This window comes from Epinephelus moara, chromosome 6, assembly GCF_006386435.1.
Source record: "Epinephelus moara isolate mb chromosome 6, YSFRI_EMoa_1.0, whole genome shotgun sequence".
Taxonomy (NCBI): domain Eukaryota; kingdom Metazoa; phylum Chordata; class Actinopteri; order Perciformes; family Serranidae; genus Epinephelus; species Epinephelus moara.
Window position 1 is genome coordinate 38895665 of NC_065511.1, and position 20832 is coordinate 38916496.

Genomic DNA, 20832 nt, shown 5'->3' on the forward strand with positions numbered 1-20832 from the left:
CTCACGCTGTGCTCTGCCAACAGTGAGGGCAGCAAAAATAATCACAACATCCACCTCCTGGCATTTCACTTTACTGGCCTCCTTCACCTCAGCTGGGCAGTTTGTTTATAGTGGAGTAATAATGTTATGGTTACAGAATGGCCACTGCGCCAGCAAAAGGAAACATGAGCTCACGCCTCATCTACTAAAAAGGTGTTTATACTCAGAAGGATGGAGGTGAGACTTAAGGTGGTCACACCATCGATGGAAGATTGGACCAACCTGAACATAGAGGATTTCAAAGGTGTTGATCGGGAACACCAGGCCGAACACCACTTTGTCTGACTCTGGAGCAAAAGTACCTGAGGAGGACATGTACAGGTTTTAATAACGAAACAAAATTATATGAATGAATACCTTAAACTTGTCTTTTGGACACTTGGGGTCAGCAATACAGGCTTTAAACACAACATATTCACATTTTATACACCCTCATGCTGAGGTTTCCCAAACACCTATTTTACACAACAGCTGCATTTCAAAAGTTCAAGTTTTGAAATGCAGCAACATGCACCAAATATCATGTGATGGCGAACAGCCAATCACAGCCAGCAGATATGTTTTCCTTTCTCCTGTAAACATCAGTCTGTGGTAAATATGGAGGGGAAGTTGATTATTTATCAACTTTATCCAGAGCTTTGTATCTGTCCTAAGACAATATTTTAGGCCTAATACACAAACAACAAATGCCTGGAAGAAGATCTGCTCCAAAAATAAGAATATCTGATGAGTAAGCTACGATGCGGTGTTGGTTGTAGTCGCTTAGCAACCTCAGGCGCAACCTGCCTCTGGGCCCTTGACAGTTGGCACAATGTAGGCAGAAGAGAAGCACCTGGCACCCGACCTTGCATTTTCTAGCCAGTGAAAGACGTGGCATGTGTCCAACAGACTCTCAGAAACCTGAAGTTGTGTTTGGTTCCACCTGTTCACTCTCTTTTCTAAATATGTCACGATATTAGAATTTTAAACCCCACTACAATACTAGTATGAAACGTGGTTGTATCCCTCCGCGCAGCCGCCAAGTTGCAGTTACAGTTTACATCCATGCTTGTAAAGACATGGATGCTTCATAAACATCCCCCCCATCAGCACAGAAGATCTATACAATCAAGACAGTTTCAAGGTGGACACCCAAGGTTAGTGTCAACAGTTCAGTATCTGACCAAATGTCCTCTCTTCTGTTCCTGAGTTATGATGTTGAATAATGGCCAGAAACGTTTTTGCAGATCATGATGATGTAACACTGCGGTTGACCTTTGAAATATCTCTTTGTGCTTTGTTGTATTTTAGGTAGCCTTGTGTAACATCTTGGCCAAGGGACTAATAGCCTTTTGGCTAATTCTGGCATTTCTATACTATATGTATTTATTAATATGCACTGTCCCCTCTTAACTAAACATAACTACACTAAACCAAGCTAAGCTAAACTAAACTATACTAAACTAAAATGGATGCAAGGTCACAGTGACCAGTTCACCAGTTTATCAGTTCATTGCTGACTCAAAATGGATGTTTGTGCCAAATTTGAAGTGCTTCAAGGCGTTCTTGTGATATCATGTTCACAAGAATAGGACATGGATGGATATACAGTTGTATGAACGGGCAGACAACCCGAAAACTTGATGCCTCCGACCGTGGCTATCGCCAGCATGGAGGCATAGAAACACTTGATACCTCTTTCAATACCACAGCTAAAAGGGAAAAAGTCTTAGGCACACAAAATAGAATATGTTTTTTCTTTTTGCTTTATATTAACAGACTGTACACAGTGCTGGTCCAGAAAAAGTCTCTGAACACATACCAACACCTTTTTAGTCATTATAATAGAAATTACAACTTGGGTTGAAAATCTGATATCTGTTTTTACATTTATAGCTTTGGCATTTTTAGTACTATCTAATGCATAAATAACGAACACTGCAGCATTTTAAAGATGGTATCAAAAAAGTATCCAAGTTGTGATACTTTACGACAACGTTACTTGTTTTAGCTCTGTTTTGGTCTCCACCAGCTCCTGAGGGAAACATCTGGCTCTTAAGCTGATCAAGACATACACATATCCCCAACTTATAATGAGATGAATGCTCCAAAGTAAATACTCTAAGGAGTAAAATATAAAACCTGCTACAGAAGAACATTAATAAAGTTGAGATCACAGCTTCTAGGATCAACCTCTTAAAACTGTCTGCAGCCACAGAGGGAGAGAGAAAAAAACAGCCCAAGGGATTTCTGGGTAATGCAAACCTCAAAATTTAATCAGTTACCTCTCGCTGACGTTTGGTGCAAAATTGCTGAGTTGGGTGAAAAGGCTACAGGCAAACCTGCAGTTTACAGAGTCACTGTTTCCCTTCATGTTGTTGTTATAATGGGTCATACCGCAACTTTGGTTTCCATATCAAGTAATGAGAGGGTCGACATCACAGACACCAGGACAGATTAAAACACCAAAAACATTAATAACATCTTTCAGTGCTTTGATGATACACAGATTGTTATAAATATGATGTCAGGCGTATAAAATTTAGAAGCTGTTTGACATCACAGGCTGCTAATGTCTGTTTGAGTTATTCATGTTACGCACTTAACAATTTAAGTGCAAAATTTAAAATAAAGGTAATTCAAAACATTATAATAACCTGGAATTAGTATTAAACCTAGAATAAAAGCAGTCGCAGTTTACATTCACGTCTGTGAAAACATGGATGCTTCACACACATCTTCAACTCGGCAGCACAGAAGATCTAAACAATCAGCACAGTTTCAAAGTGGACACCCAAGATTAGTGTCACCAGTTCAGTATCTGACCAAATGTCTCCCCTTCTGTTCCTGAGATATGATGTTGAATAATGGCAAGAAGAAGAAAATTATGATGTCACAGTGAAGTTGACCTTTGATCTTGTGGATATAAAATGCCATCACTTCATCATTTTATTCTATTAGACATTTGTTTGATATTTGTCATATTTAGCAAATGGATTCTTGAGTTGTGGCCAAAAACAGTGAGGTCAAAGTGATCTTGACCTTTAGCCTTTGACCACCAAATTAAAATCAGATAATTCCTGAGCCCACTTGGACGTTTGTATCAAATTTGAAGAAATTCTCTCAAGGCCTTTTTTGAGTTATTGAGAATGAGATGGATACAAGGTCACAGTGACCTTGACCTTTGACCACCAAATTCTAATCATTTGTGTGAAATTTTGTCATAACTGGGTGCACCCCCTCATGCCCAGACTGTCCTATCCAATAAAGGCAAAAAAGCCAAACAAATGATCTTAAAAAAATAAAGAAATTCTGTCATAACTGGCAAAATAATTCCTGAGTTGTGGCCAAAAACATGTTTTGTGAGGTCACAGTGACCTTGAGCTTTGACCACCAAAATCTAATCAGTTCATTTTTGAGTCCAAGAGGAAGTTTGTGCCTAATTTGAGGGTGGTCTTTTGATATTGTATTCATGAGAGTGAGACAGATGAGGTCACAGTGACTTTGACCTTTGACCTAAGACCACCAAAATGGAATCAGTTCATGGCTGGGTTCAAGTGACCGTTTGTGCCAAATTTGACAAAAAATATCTCAAGGCATTCTTGAGATATCATGTTCACAAGGTCACATTTTTTTAAGACCTGAAAATACAATGCCTCCTGCTGCAGTTATTGCTTGTGTGAATGCATAAAAATAAAAGTAAATATGACTCATAACTTCGGTGCCATAAATCGTAGTACATATCAGCACAGTCTGCTTTTACTTTTGAAAATGCTGAGTACTTCCACTCTGACACATTCCTCCTAAACACAACAGATTTCTTCTTTGACAGCAGGTGGTGAAAATACTGTCATTTAGTTGTAAATGGTAATTTATCAGTTAAATGAAAAAGAGAAAGGGTTTGTATTTTGTGAAGAATAAAGAAGAATATGCAGAATACACTCTTTAGCAAAAGCCTGCAAGTATTGTAGTACTGGCACTTTTGGCATTGATCTGGCCAATACTAACTAACAGATGTACAGAATATTGTCACATGCTAAAACTCACACTGACAACTGTAGTTAGCAGTAACTGAATGTAGGCACTAAAATGACAATCGGGAATAAAAGTGAATATCTGCTAAGTTGTTCTTACCAAATAATCGGTCCCATATGATCAGAATTCCTCCGTAATTCGTGTCGATGCAGTAAAGGTTCCTCCCTGTTGAGAAAATATTATGGCAGATGAAAATAGAAATTATTCTCTCTTTTAAAAAAAAGAGGGGAAAAACATCTCAGATCTCAAATGCCCTTCTCATTCAATTATCTCAGTTTTTCCCACACTTGTAATCCGACCGTAAACACAACCATAATCCGACATGACCAGTTATCAACACTTCATTTTACACGTTGACGTACCATCTAACGCACGGCAAAAACAATATCTGAAAACTTCATAAAAGTAAGTGAAGACTTTCCTTCATAAATAAAGCTTATCTTACCGTGATGAACTCTGTGATGTTTCGGAGTGTTGAAGACCCACTCTAGAGGTCCAAGGTCTCTGATCAGCTGAAATAAAATAATAAAATACAATACCTTGAAATTAAACACTTTATACAATGTGCTCAGCAAATTCAACACAAGCTGACTTTTAGATTATAAGATTATACTGTGTGACAAACTGTTAATTTTGACCAGATAGAGGTGACAAGATGAAGGACATGCTCAAATTTAAGATGAAAAAAGTTCATTCTCTGGGGAGAGTAAATGAGTTACAAAATTGCATGGCATCCTGCCTATTTATTTACTACTTATATATTTATTGTTTACATGGAGATTATTTTTGGGATGCCAAAGCTTTACCTGGACAAAAATGTTGGACCTTCCGTTTTAGCAGTAACGAAGCAATGTAACGCGTTACCAACAAGAATTCGGGTAATATTATTACATTTATAATGTTACGTAATGCCTTGCCGCCTAAAATAAACTATTTATTGATTTAATTTTCCATTCATCCACACTGATCCACACCACTCCGCTTCTACCAGTGTGCCAACAGAGAAAATATCCCCTGAAGGTTGGTGTATGTTGTCATGTCATTATACGCTACATCATAGAAGGGTGCCAGTGATAAGCACATCTGGGACTGTGCGTTATCATGCTCAGTGTGTTTCCATTAGTATACCTGCAACGTCTACAACACATTCCGTTCTGCTTTTGCGACTGAAGGCTGCCTGAAAGCAGCGGAGATAAGGAGTTGGCCTCTGGTGTCCTGGTGACCGGCACATCTGGGTGATGTTAGTATATGTTGGATGTGTTTCCATTCACATCCCCTTCAGCTGCAGAGCAACACCGGCACACAGTCCTGCTCTAATGCATAACTCTCTCTCCGGTGCTGCTGTAGCTGACTGGCACACCGGGACACAGCAAGTGGGTCTTTCAGCTCCGGTGTTTTAATTTGCACTCGTCCGAGTGACTAACTCGCACGCCATTCCGTTTGTTGTGCTCACCTTAATATTTGTTTATTGAGTTTCATATCATCGTCTCACAAATATTGATCCATATCTCATAATGATCAGACTTTGATCCTCTGCCTGACCCTCCCTGTGTCCAAGGATGTTCATTTATTTTAAACGATTTCAGCTATTTAATTGTTCTAAATGATCACGCTATTATTAATATTAGCAGGAGATTTTATTACAAAGTGTATGTGAACACATGAATGGGTCAGACCTGCAGCACTGGATTTGAAATGAACTGTAATAAACTGCTGTGAAACAACATGACCCTCATCTGTTTAAAAACAACATTAGGTCTTCTGAGGTCATTTTGGTGAAAGTAATGCAAGATTAGTGTAATAAGTAACTTATTCCTCTACACAGAGAGTAATACTGTAACTTACTTCTTTTTTTTTTTTTTTTAGCTTTTTGTGCCTTTACTGATAGAGCAGTATAGCGTGAAGGGAAGAGAGAGGGAGGGGATGAGACGCAGCAAGGAGTGAAGGCTGGAGCAAGGACTGAGCCTTTGTATATGGGGCGCTTGCCCTATCCACTAAGCTACTGACACCCCAATACTTCCCAAACACTGCTGACTGGACATGAAACCAAAAGATTATCATGAAAAACTGTTGGCAGGATGCATTCTGGGTATTTAGTTCATTGGTGACAAAATACGAGCCATTGATGTCACTTTCATACAATGTTAAATATTCATATTCTTGTTTGGTTTCTGGATCATAGTTGTATTTATGGGCTAGTAGGTACAGCAGCTGACAAGAGCACACACACTGGCCCAAAATCTTTTCCATTATGAGAAACATGCTGCAGCTCCAGAAACACTGAAAATTCAAAATCACATGAAAATCCAAAACAAATACAACAAGGAAGACGTGTGGGAAATCAAAAAAATGTGCTGCAGAAAGCCAAAACAATTACTTTAACAGCTGCAACAAACACACTCTGGTCTGGTCTCTCTTTTTCAGGTTGAAAATCAAGCTGTTCCACTCAGAGCTCCCCCTACAGGCCTGGAGAATTTCCACTGTGTCGACACCTCATTTTTCTGTTGCATTTGTTTTTGGGTTTTGTGTGTTTCTGACTTTGAATTGTTTCTGTATTTGCAGTGTGTTTGCTGTGTGTGTATTTGTTTTGGCGTTCTGCAGCATGTTTCCATTGTTGTATTTATTCTGGATTTTTGTTTGTGTTTTTGAATTTGTTTCTGAAACTGCAGCACATTTCAACTCAGGGAAATGTTTCAGGCTGTTGTAGCGCATATGCATGTGTCGGTCAGGGTAGGAAGGATGAGGAAAAAGACGCTGACAGTGCTGATAGTGTTAAACCCATTAACACACACATGATGAACACATGCACATCCAGTCTGATATACAGAATAATGCAGTCGAATGCATCGCCAGTGCATTTTGTGCATAAAACAATGAAGCGTGAATCATTTTCTCTTCTTAGATATCAAACAGATGCACCAGTGAGTCATTATAGATTACAGAGGTCACACAGAGCGCATTTCACACAGTTCATGTTTCTGTTTTGGCTGTAACTCTCAGATATTTTGATGTTTCGCATCAATACAACAGACCCCTCAGTCTGGAGAAATGTTCACGGCTGAGCAGAATTTCTCAGTGATTCATTATTTCCATGTAATGGCTGCGTCTGGCAGCCGAGCGTGAGAGTTTTATCTTGAATGAAAAGGGTCTCCACCACTTCACTCCGGCTCTGGGGCTGGAGCGCCGCAGCCAATAGCGTGCCAATAAATTACATAAAAAAAAAGCCCATAAAGGAGGCATAAATTACATCCCTTCAGAAAATTGTGACTATTACGACTGTTTTCACTAATAGTGCACTAAAAGATGGAAGGCGTTCCAAATCCATTCATTCCCTCTCAAGATTGTGGGGATTGTAAAAGTGATACTCCCAGTCACTTTAAAGGCAGAGAGAGCGGTCATGCTTCTGTTTGGAATATTTCATAAAATCTCATTATTTTTTATTGAATACAGGTTTCACTGCAACACTGAGTCTACAAAGGCTCGACTTAGCAGACGGATTAGTGTTGGCACAGGGAGAAAGATAACTTTACAGACTTTTCTCCAGTTAGATTACCTTCTTAACTGTGCACAGCAACAACCAATGGAAGAGTAATGCACACATAACTACATGTGCAACATGCTGACTGATCATATTACAAATTTCGTGACTGTAATATTCTGTGCATGGCACATAGTGTGCATGTTCTCCTGCATAAAACTGCCAGGTTAAATTAAAATTTTCATTCAATTGTGCTATTGATTGTTGTTTTGATAAGTGTCAAAAAAGTTTCCTCTGAAGCGGGGAAAACAACCCAATCCCTAGAAAAAATCTTACAAAATGTTTCTGCTATTTTAGGGAAACTCAAAATGTGTGGTCAGGTTAAGGCACAAAAGCTACCTGCTTATGGTTAAGAAAAGATCATGACATTATATCCAGTTTTGGGGGCACTGTCACCATGGCAATGTCTTGGTAAAAAACAATCGCTTTTTGTGGCACTACTATCCAGGGTGGAAAAACAGCAACAGGTTGCTACAGTATAATACTCCAATATTTGGTGTCTAAAAAGCGGTTGCTAAACACAAAGATTGTTTCAATCATTATTATAAACTTTACCTCACACTGCATTTGCAGTTAAAAAGTCAGTGTTTCACTCAAAGGCATAAAAAGACGGTTGTCTGGTGATGCATAATGGTAGTTGTTGTCTTACTTTATCAGTCCAGTGGTCCAAGAATCTTTTAATGAAATGTAAAACACCCAGTACATTTACATGACATTAGAGAAAATCAATATATTGTGTTAGTACGACTAAAACATCCGACTGAAATTGTACTAAATCGAATTTCTCAAAGTCGGACTAGATAATATGATCTGGAGTCGAATTACTCCTGCATGTGACCTACATTATGTGTATATATTTACCTCAGTGTGGATCCAGAACTGGTAGAGAAGGTTTAACTGAATGTGAACAGCAAAGACTGTGGGTGGTGCGACCAGAGCCAACGGCAGGTAGAAGATCTGAGGAGGAGAACAATTAATACAGTAAACACCTGACAAAGTCTCATTTAACAACATAATACGTAACGTAACGTAACGTAACGTAACGTAACGTAACGTAACGTAACGTAACGTAAGAACACATCAAGCATTTTTAACCAGCAACCAAAACAATGTATTAGTCCGTCTCTCAATACTCTCTGACTTTCTTACCCTGTCTATACTCAGCACTATTTAACCCAGCACAATGCTGTGACTCACTGATGGGATCTTAATAGTTTCTGGACAATGATGGAGCTTTAACGCCGTGTTCAGACTGCACAATATGTTTGTTATGATGGTCGCTGTGTCAGATGAGGCTGTTATAGAGTCGTAAATTTTTGCCATGACTCAGCCGAAAGACATGACGGACTACACATTGGTCCCCAACTAGCAGCAACCCCTGGGGCTGAAAAACGAAGCCAACGTAAAGTGCCAATAAAACGCTGTTCCTCTAATGGCCATCTGAGGCTGGCTCCAAGAGTGATACAATCCCCACAGACCTCCACGTTAAAATGCCCAACTTTACAGCAGTTGACAGTTTACAGCAGTGACTCTGCCCTCTAGTGCCATTTACTGGCTGTATCTGTGCCAACATTACGGACACATGAAAGTACGGGGGCACTTGGGGTTTACATTTGAAACGGACTATCTATTTTTATATGTAAAGGGAGAATAAATGAGCCCTAAGACTTCTGGTCCAGCCTCTACTGTATGAAAACAGCATATGAAATGCTGAATTTTAGTCCTCCTGAACTGAAACATACACTGTGGGAAATGGCAAAATTTGTTTTAGGACCTTTCCTATTTAATGGTAGGATGTTCCCTTCAATGTACAAACTTGATGTCAGAAAAAGTCTACCGCTCCTCTAAAGAAACGAACTAGCACAAAGAGTGTATTGCAGCGGTCAAAAGAAAGGATTGGACACCCTCAGTGACCTGCAGGGTCTAAAGTGCTCATTTCATTCACGGTAAGTTTTGCAAGTTTTTTGGAGATTGAAAATGGCAAGACACCTCTCTGTAGACCGCTGGCTCGTGAGCCTGAGCTTGAACAATCTTACTTACCAGTTATGAAATTAGCACTACAGACCCTGGAGTTTCTCAGTGGTCTCCAATTCCATCTTTTGACCACTGCTATCCACGTCTTATGCTGGTTTGTTTCTTTAGGGAAGCGGTAGACTGTTTTTCCTGACATTAAGTCTGTACTTTGTTGAAGGGAACAACCTACCACTGAGCAGCAAGGTCCTAAAACTAATTTCACCATTTCCCACAGTGTGAGTTTCAGTTGAGGAGGACTGAAGTTTAGCGTTTGATGTGCTGTTTTAGTGCAGTAGTGGCTGGACCACAAGTCTTAGTGGAACATCGATGTTGTTTCCAAGCAACTGAAAGATAAAACAGTCTGTAAAGGGGATTGAAAATAAAAATAATCAATAGATTTATCCTTTAAGAGAATGAATAATATCTTACCCATGATGTGAACTGCTGTGTGAGGGACTGTCTGAGGGCCGTGGTGAGGTTGTAGTACTCTGAACTGTGGTGAACTTGGTGAGCGGCCCAAAGGAAGGACACCTCTGGAGAAAATGACACACACAAACACACAGATCCAGTGTAAAACAGGAGGCCATAAGTCCAAATGTTATGTGAGTTCATCACTTCATTCACCTGCTCATTAATGTTACAGAGCTCAGAGATTCATATAATGTACAGGCCTTGAACCCTCACACACATTCAGCTGCCTTTACATCACCGCAAGTGATTTATCTCAAAAATCAACCTTCCCAGATGAGTAACTGGACACTTTCATCCCCTGAAGGAGTCATTTCGGTCCCGCTCCCGGCCAGCCGTGATGAAAAGCTGAGGCTTGAGCGTAGCTGGCCATTAGAGGGGGGGGATCAGGCTATTATGACGGCGGGGGTATTCTGCTGCAGCTGGTTAGCGTCCAGCCTGATGTCCCAGTGCTCCAGTTTACATTCCTCTGCTGTGTTGTGATACTTGCTACATTAATATCTGTGTTACACTTCATTTTAACATCCAAAGGGAACATGCTTGTTAAGTTTCACTGGATCTGCGGGCCGTTTCCGGACCACCCCGGTCTGGTCTGTGCTTTTTGGCACCTCCCGTCCACTCTGGCCTCTGCAGCCGTACAAGAGAGAACAGTAACCTTCAAATATTGCAGAACCACAAAGCCCTATATAGACCATGTATAGTGATGTATGTGTTATAATAAAAGAAGCCTCAAGTTATTAAATGTGGTTTAAGTTTTATGAAGCGGCTTTGATGTGTGATGGGATTTGTGATTAAGGGATCAATTATGAAGCAATTAGACTTCTATTATTACACGTGGCATGACTGTGTGTGTCCCCACACTTACAGTACACACAATCTTATATTTAGCTTGATGACGATGCATTTTTTAGTTTAATTTAAGACGTAAGTGTCTTTTATTAAAAGGAATAGTCTGACATTTTGAAAAATTCATTTGCTGGAAAAGAGATAAATCAACGGTTCTGATTTTTTGGTTATATGGGGTACTTGTGCATAGTTGGTATATTACATACATTAGATATCAGTCGGCATGCCCCCAGTTTGGAGAAGCAGACAGGAGTCTAACACGGAAGCTATGTAATGTTCTGCTGTGGATGGGGGCAACAACAAAACATATTTTAACACCTAAAAACTGTCCAACCTAAAAAGAAATCAATAACAGTTTAAGTGTATGCTATATTGAGAGTATTTTCAACACTTTACCTCTGCATCAGACTGTCTGTTTTGAAGGGAAGCTGTTAACGGCTTTAGTTCCCCATCTACACTCTCATCAAAGCCACCAAACTCCATTGACAAAAACAGTAATTTTAGCTCACTGAATACAGGAGCTACAAGTCTACTGCTGCCTTGATCAGTTAGTTAGTTTATGTTATTATGTGACTTTGGTGAATCTGAACTAAACCTTTTAAAAGCCACACAAGTCAAATGGTAACACAAACTATCTGATGGAGGCAGCTGTGGATTTGTAGCTCCTGTGTTCAGCAATGTTAAATCACTGTTTTTCTAAATGGAGTCTGGCTTTGAAGAGAGCGACATAATGGCTTCATTTTATGGCTTCATTTTCCCTTTGGAAATCACTGTCTGACAGCAAAGCAAGGCAGTGAAAATACTCAAAATAACCCAGCAAGCAATAGTCGTGATTTAAACGTATTGGCTATATTTAGCTCAGATTTAGTCTAGCTACATGTAACCCAAATCTAGCCAATTTAATTTTGAAATTGATTAAATGTAATTTTCGCCATTGCAGATGGCATGCGGTATGATATTCAATAACGTATGGAGAGTCAACAGTAATTAAAATATGTTTATCTCCATTTTTTGGACATGGTCTCTACATAGCCGTATAATTGATGACGTCTACACTTTGGCTATGGTTAGACGTCTACCAAATTTTCACTGACAGCCCAAATTCAGCCGTGATTTAGCCTAGACGTCAGGTCTTCATGTAGATGGCTATTAGACATTTTTTAAACCAAAAAATGCTTGCTGGGAAAGTACACTTTTTTTTTTAAGTACAATTTTTTTAGGTGGCTAAATTAAGTTTTGTTGCTGACCCCTGTGTTAGACTCCAGCCTGCTTCCCCAAACTAGGGGCGCGTCGAATACGCTGACAATAGTTAAGTACCTCATAGAACCCAAATTCTACGACTTTGACTTTGACTTTGACGTCAGCATGGTAAATATGACAGCCATCAACCGGTTAGCTGAGCTTTGCAAAAACACTGAAAACAAGGGTAAAAAGCTAGCCTGGCTCTGTTAACAAAAGTTACAAAATCATGTTATCTCTTGTTAGTTTATTAAAAACCAAGGAGTGAACAATTTGCTGTTTGAATGAGGGGTTGTGTTCCGCACTTGTCTTGGCCTGGTTCACTAACTTCCTGGAGTTTCCGCTGATGGCCTCGCAACTGCTCCCAACCAACCTGTCCAGCCAATAACAACGTGTAAAATGGCAAAATATTGTTTTTACACTTTTCAGATAAAAGAAACAAGATATATTAGTGATACAGATTTGCGTCAGATACGGTTGCACAATGCTCCCATTAGGGTCTGTATGAGATGCACTGGGTTTTTAGCTAACTCCAATTTTAACCCATCTGTGTCATTATTAGAAGGTCAGAGCAATGGACCAAGTATAAAGAGCAAGAAAGTCTGCTTAGAGAGAGTGGATGCATGGGTCCAACAAGTACTGTACATTGACCCAGGATTCTGATGTTTGCGTACAGTTTGAAATTAAAAGTCAGTGATGAGTTACTTTGTCACATCAGTCGTTAGTGAGTCGACTCACCTGACTAACAAAGCAACAATTATTTCCTAGCCCTAGCCAAGTAGTTTTGTTGCCTAAGCCTAACTGCTGACCCCGTCTGTGTTAAGATACAATGCATAAGGCTGCCCATGCGTGACATGAGGAGTAGGAATGAGATTCCATTGGAAACTTAAGTTGGGCTGTCTTAACATAGTAACAGTGTCCAAGCACACACTCATCTAGCTATGCACACACACACATAGTCACACACACACTAACAGCTTTGCCCACTGTGAGACTACTCTTTTCTATTTTGAGAAAATCATTCAAAAGCCACATCTCCACCTCCTCCTCTCTCGCTGTTTAATAAACTTGTGAATGGTATCGAGGCAGGCAGTCAAAAACCCCAACAGGCCAGTGGTCCGCTGCACCTGAACAAACACACTGCTGAGAACTGAAGGTGTCAGTGTGAGCAGAGGAGCACCAAAATCTGTCCCGACACGTTTCTAATCAGTGAAACTGAGGTGGATTTCCTCAAGCGTTTGGGGAAACCCTGAGGAGCTCCGAGAGAAAACTACCGCTCCCGAGGAATACTCCACACCTCGCTCATTTAACAGGGTTATTGCTGAATTTCAGCAGGTGTGAGAGAATAAATGTGTTTTGGATTGGGTCGAAATGGAGGCAACAGGGTTGGACTTTATTTCAAACTTTATTTGCCCTCTCAACACAACTGACAGAAAGTCTGCAGACGAGGCATGAGAGGAGAGGGCTAAAAAGCACAGAAGACTGACTGCATCCACAGCAGTCCAGCACTAAAGTTATGACGTTTCTTCCGCTCTGAACCATGGGGGATTCAGAGATGGACTGTCCTGCTAAGAGACATATTGAGAGGATAATCCAGCCTTTGTTTAATTCCAGCAGCCTGAGTCTTTTGCTTTTTTTCTTCTCACTGGAATCATGCTTGGCAGGGTCCAGGACTAAGGGCGGCTAAGATTGATGCTTCTTGTCATTGATAGGAAGTAGGAACTGCTAGGCTTCACTGCAAGCCCATGTCCTCATCTCTGGACTCGGCGGGACACTGCATAGTTTGGCAAGGCCTATTCAGGAGGGAAGCCCCGTTAATGGTGAGAACCAATGCCACAGAGCCCACGTTCCCAGCAAGAGCAGAGAAACGCTGAGGACAGCACTTCCATCTGGCCTCCAGCGAGCCTCCACTCACGCTTTCTGAGGAATAACAGGCATGAGTGCACGCTAACCAGGTGACGGACAGTTATGACACTTTATATGAGACTCTTCTCACAATAAAAATGACAGCATTAGTCGTTATTCAAATTCCTAAAATATCATGTTTATATTTACAGAATAAGGACCTCTAGTGGCTGTGTGAATCATGAAGGTCATCTCTCTGGAACAACGCGAGGCGCAAATCTGTTTTAGCAGAAGGAGGTCGAAGCATTCAGCTCTGGCACAAGAGATTACTGCTCACATCCAATTTCCTCCCAACAGTCAATGGTTTTTGCTTAAGCTTAACCAAATCTTAACCATAGTGCTGCAGATCAGAAAACAGACATGTAAATCATTTTTGTAAAGCTTAATTCTAACAGCACTCAAGCAAATCTGGATGAACTGTACAGCCAGTTTCATCTTTTGTGTTGGAGGAACTGTTGCTTATTTCATGGGCACAGAAAATACTGGCTGTCGTGTGTTTATTAAAGTCAAAGGGAGTTCCTTTTTATATCAGCAAGCATGGAATATCTACCCACAGGTATTCATAGCAACAGTACTTGCTATAGTTGCTACTAGCTAACAGTTAAGCAATCTCTAGTTGGTTAAACAGACCTCACCATGGATTATAAACGTCTTCTCACTTAAATCTAGTGGTTTAATTAGCCATACAGATAGTTTTGATTTTATTCGTCAAGGTTTTGATGATACTGTGTTGACTTTAGTCGACTTTTTGTAGGAGTAGGAGGCGTATTTTGTTTTGCCTGAACTGATTAGTCGCTAGTGACCTGTCTGTCCTGCCGGGGTCTTTTTCAATAAAAATGGAAGCTGCCGAGTGGACGTAGGATTAGTAAAAAAAAAATAAAAATTTACAATTATAAAAACAATATGACAATGTAAGATAAGACAAGACGAGAAGAGACGAGACAAGATAAGACAAGATAAGATAAGATAAGACAAAACTTAATTTATTTTGAAGTAAATTGTTGTGCAGTACGTGAAGAATAAAGTACGAAAGAGGGCAATTACAAAATATCAATAAAGGTGCAAGAATAAAAATATTTATAAACATATACCTAAAATCCCACAAAAAAATACAAAAAAGAGAGTTGTTCTATCTGTAATACCTGGTTCACACTAAATGACTTTAGCCCTGACTTTCCACTTGCAGACAGTTTTTAGAGTTCTCAGACAAAAACAACATTAGAGGCAAATTGCCGTTGGCTCTGCGCTTGCAAATCAGTGCTACCTGGACCTTTACGGAACTTTGTTGGTGAGCTACAGCGAAAGAACCCGGAAGACATTGGTTGAAAACATAGATAAGGACTGAGCACTGCAGCTTTTCCAAGGTGTGTGAGTGTGCATTCGAAAGATACAGAGAGAAAGTGACATGGTGGGGAAGAGAAGGTGGAAGATGGACTATTGCATGCAATGTTTATGTAAGTTATTAGCCTAATAACTTGCTCAAAACGTTGCTCTGTCACTTTCAGTGACTTTCAGATCTTGTAGTGTGCCACCCCTGTTGTCAGCCAGTCATGTGGTGTTAAAATCACAATCGTCGACCTACTACACTCGTAAAGCTGCGTCAATTTCATTCACACTTGTTACAATTACTGTCACTATTTTTATGGACGTAGCTAGCTAGCTAGCTTTGTATGCTATACCTCTAACTGGGTAAAAACAGCCGTAAATGGGTAAAACAGCACATCTATCTGAACCACTGAACAATCGGAAAATGTGGTGACTCAGGATTGCTCATAGCATTAAAAATTTACAGCATCATCTCTTTCCAGACAAAGGGCATCCAGAGTAAAGGGGACACTTTCTGGAAATGTTGCACTTGACCTTTTTAAAAATCATTTTTCTATTCACGTTAATTGGTTTTGGGTGGAGATATTTATATCTCTAAATCTGGACAAATTAATCGAAAATATCTGCATGGGCACATTCCACTATTGGGGTAAGTTAGGGGTTTAATTTGGATGACAACTTCCTATAATTAGTGGCCGTAGTAAAGGCATGGTAATACACACTAACAGCCCATTGTATGTTGTCATGTATCATTGTTCAGATGGTATATCAAACCCTGGGCAACTAAAATAAGCTTTATTATACCGATATCCACCATTGGGATTCACCTTGCTGTGTGAAGAGGTCTGGCAGCAGGGTGATGTAACTGAATTATATCATGACACATAATGAAGGCCTATAAGTCATAATCATTCATGTTACATGACTGAGTTAGACTTTAACAGAGTCTGTTTATGTCCACCTCAGCCCTGTCAGGAGCAGTGCTTACACAACCAGAGTTGTATAAACGCAAGAAAGCAAAGTCCTATTGAGCTCCATAAATTTAGCTGCAGTACAGGCCTGCATTAAGTGCCGATAATGATCAATCTGTACCTTGATAATGCTGCCATAAAAAGAAAGCATGAATAGTCAAAAAGAAAAATAATCAGCAGAGACGGAGGTCCAAATCCACCCTCTTTAACCACCAAAACCTTGTGAAATGCTTTTACAGTTCAATCAATCAGCTGCCAAATCATCACCCTCAGCGACAAACTCCTGGCACCAACAAACGGTGTCCTTCATGTGCAGCCCTCTGAGTGGTGGGCCGACCTGTCAATCACAGCAGTAATGGCCTGTGAACAGCCCTCCAGTGTTTGGATCCGTGGACTCTTGGATGGGGTGCCAACCCAAACAGCGAGTGCCGTACTCGGTGGGACAGTCAGCCAACTCCCCTCTGCCGCTGCCATACTTCATGCTGTCCACACAGCTCAGTCACACACACTAAACTAAACACACTAACCCTGGTCAGGCCCACTTACAGCTCCCACTAACAGGGTGTAAAACTATGTATAGAAAGTGAAGGGTGACGTAAAATGGCTTTTCTATTATATATTTCACACTCAGACATAAACTGTTTTATTCTTTGCTCCCTCTGTTACCACTCTGTTGCAAACACAAAGCAGTCCCTTCAGGATTTTGAAGGCGTTTTTTGGACTTAAAATGCCTGATTGATTGACAGAGCTTAAAGGTCCAGGTGGAAAAAAACACAACTCAATCATTTAGGATTTTACCAAAAGAAGGAAATCACCTGGTGATTTATATATATAGATCCCAGGGGACATTTTTTGTATTTGGGAGCTGTTTAAATGTGTAATTAGTCGTAGATTTTATTTTGTTGAAATATTAATATTGAGTTACTGTTGTTGTTCACAAACTAAAGAAATGAGAGATCATTTTTGTTAAGATTATTTTTTTTTATTATTATTATTATTTTTTACTAATTTGTTATATTGTCAAAAATATTGTTATTGTGAAAATAGCCTGAAATATAGTGATATTATTTTAGGGCCATATCACCCACCCCTAATTTATATAATTTAAAAATTGATAATTGGCACTGCGTGACGATACCATATTGCCAAACAAAAATATTGCAATACTATGCTGTGTCAATTTTTCCCCCAACCTATCAAATGTGCAGAAAAGTGGTGACAACTGGACCTTCCTGATATTTTCTTGCCCTGATGAACTTTCTTTCTACCACTGTTATGTCACGTCTTTAGATCCCGACAGCTACCATTGCCTGATACAAATTTATCATGACTACAGACACAGAGGTTGTGAAAAAAACAGTTCTCTGGAACATAAAGTAATCCAGATGTGAGGAATCACCACTCATATCCATCCTTCATATTCACACTTCATCCCTCCAATCAGTGGAGGTTTGTCCTCAGCGGTAACCGTCTGTCAGCAGTTGATGGAGGGAAGTCTGTCCTTGCAGCGTGGGGAGCACACGAGGGCAGCAGACAGCCGGACCGTGGCCTCTGCTGAGCCCAGCGACCCTCTCAATGATCATAACACACTCTCCTTTTTCTACACTTTGTTTAAATGCTGTACACACAGGCCCTGTGGACATTAACCCTCTGATGTCTACGTTCAATCAGAGCAGTCTCTCTCTGTCTCTCTCAGTGGACGTTCTCTCTCTTTCATCGCACACAGCAGACACAGAGTGAGAGCTCAGTGACCTATAGATCACTGTTGATGTTATCTCTGCCTCCCATGAGGACTTTCACTTGGTCCCTTCTGCTGCTGTGAACGAGACCCCCACATCCTGACCAAACCCCGCCGACAGAACCAGCAAACCAAGTGGGGGCCCCGGATTCTTTTGTTGGCCCTCCAACCTGCACCGGGCCAGGAACTTGCCGTCACGGTGAAGATTTATGGAGCCCCGGCCACCCGGGGGCAGGTTAACCCCCCGCCACCACCACCACCACCACCACCTCCCGCCCTGCCACACAGTCAGGAGGAGCTCCTCTTTAAACAATAACATCCACATCGGCTGCGTCTCCTCGGGGACGGAGGACAGCGGAGGAGTGCTGAGCACATCTGTTTGTCTTGACAACTGCTGCTGTCTGCAAGGCCGAAGGAGTGGGAGGGGTGTGGACACAGCAGCAAGCAGAGACAGAGGATGCAGTAAGGTGCTCGCAAAGCCAAAAAAAAAAATGTTGGAAAGAGCTGCTCATTCCAGGAATCTAAAGCCAGTTCAGCCCAAGGATTCACAACAAGACAAGTTGAAAAACACAACTTCTTACAATGTGCCGTTCTGCAACGTTCTAAACCTGCTGGTTCACACCAATGCAACTAGATGAGATGGTGTATCATCTCTATGCAACAACTCTCTGTACTTCTGTTCTGATTTCCAGCTTTTCAGGTTTATTTTACGGCTGAATATAGTATGTAGCTTCTTAATAACAATATGAATGAGGATAGTGATAGTGAGATACTGGCTACAGCTGCATTTGTAATGATGAAACAGTGAAAACATAAAACAAGCATCAGATGGACTGTATTCATAATACACACACCACTTTAACATAAATAACCGGAGTAAATTAGTCAGTGAGAATATATGTGTGTGTGGGCGGGGCATAAGCACCCAGCAACCCATCGCCCGACACCGGCACACAGAGGGATCGGTGGAGACACTGGAGAAACAAATGACGTGCTTTACATTCGAAGACCTGCCACCAGTGATTTGACCAGCAGAGTTGCAGGTGACACCACCAGCCGGCTTGAGTCCAGCTCAGACGGCCAGTTCACACCGCTGCAACTTGTCTTTGCAACATTCTAAAATGGTTTTGTCTTGTCACAAATCTTTAGTCTGAACTCAACTTAAAGGAGCTGAGGGTGGTTGCAACTGTTTGATAATCCAATTTTTGGAAGAATACATTTTTACAGTTTTTATACACATTTTTTTTACATACTTTTAGGCGCCTTTCTATTGTTTACAACACACAAAAAAACGTAATCTGACTTTTCTGGTGACATAATAGTGAAAGAAATAGTAACTTGTAAAGTGCACATTAAAAATCACTCGTTCAAAACTTACCATGGCTGGAAAACCATTTGGTCACCAATCAAACCCAACAAAGGGTACGTTTACATGCACACTAAAACTCCACCATTATAATGACAATATTCTGAATTTGACACTGGTCATGTAAACAGCATATCCCTTTTGGATTTTTTGTAGTTAGACCTTTTTCTGAATTAAGTATTTTCCACTAGAGACATGTGGGATATGCTGATGTTAGTTATATTAAAAAGAAAATGTATTCATCAATTTGCATATATAATGATACAGTAACACTGTTTCATTTTTCTTTTTTAACAGAAATATTAACCCTCCAGCCCCCAGCAATCCCTTCTGAGCTCATAAGAGCAAAGTAATGATAAATAAGATAGATTTAAAAAAAAAAAAAAAAAAAAAAAAAAAAAAAAAAAAAAAAAAAAAAGTAGGTGTACAACTAATTCAAAATAAAGCTGGTCAGCTGGTAATACTCAAGATCAACATGTCAACCTAACCTTTCCCTAATCAGCCCCTCCAGGATCTAGTGGCAAAAATACCTGAATTTGCGGCCAATTTTGTCAAAAACTGCGATTAAAAAATCTGGCATTTTTATGTGATTTTTTTGTGGGAAATTGCGGCAAATGACAAAAAATGTGGCTACTGACAAAAAGAAAAAAGTGTAATTTTTTCAAACTACTACCTCCAAAAAAATAAGTCATGTAATCACTTGCTATAATAATCATACTGAATGTTACAAAAATAGCTGCAAATGTTTTTTATAGTTCTCTTCTTTAGTTTTATTAAATTAGTTTCAAAACATGGACTCCAATAATGTTGCAAAAAATCCTGAGTGAATATTGTAGCTCTCAAACCAGACAATGTGACTGTAAAACAACATGTAAGCTACATCTTCTGTAAACATAACATTTTAATACATTCAACACATATTGTATGCATTTCAACAGTGAAAATTCTTATGTCAATACAGAGCGTTTCTCCATACTGCAATGCCATTAGTGCATTTGATGACGCGTGTGCAACGACAACCGGTCAGCCGGAAAATGCAGAAAAACGCGGAAAAATCGCAGGACTTTTGAAAAATTGCATGAACCTGCAAATATTGCGGACTTTCGTTGAATTTGCATTAATTATTGCGATCACATTTTCTACACAATTAATGCACCAATATGTCTCTGTGTGTATATATAAATATACCCTGGAGCAATCAACAGTTATCTTTCTGCGGTCATACTTCATAGATTGCATTGTTTTGATTTGGGATATGAGAGGCTGCCAGTGTTTGTAAAATTTCTTTTCCACTTTAAGAAATGACATTAAATCACACAGCCAGGACGTATTTGAGGGGGGTGAGCAATTTTTTCACAAGAAGAGGATT

General features: G+C 40.1%; 1 protein-coding gene across 1 annotated transcript in view; it reads right to left on the reverse strand.

Moving 5' to 3' along the window:
* Nucleotides 1-20832, reverse strand: part of agmo (alkylglycerol monooxygenase) — a 76300-nt gene that overhangs the window by 36167 nt on the left and 19301 nt on the right. Inside the window, exons 4-8 of the mRNA XM_050046921.1 lie at nt 10034-10137; nt 8453-8548; nt 4499-4565; nt 4153-4218; nt 262-341 (exon numbers count right to left, since the gene is read on the reverse strand). Of these exons, the coding sequence (XP_049902878.1) occupies nt 262-341; nt 4153-4218; nt 4499-4565; nt 8453-8548; nt 10034-10137 (413 nt within the window). The remainder of the gene's footprint in view (nt 1-261; nt 342-4152; nt 4219-4498; nt 4566-8452; nt 8549-10033; nt 10138-20832) is intronic.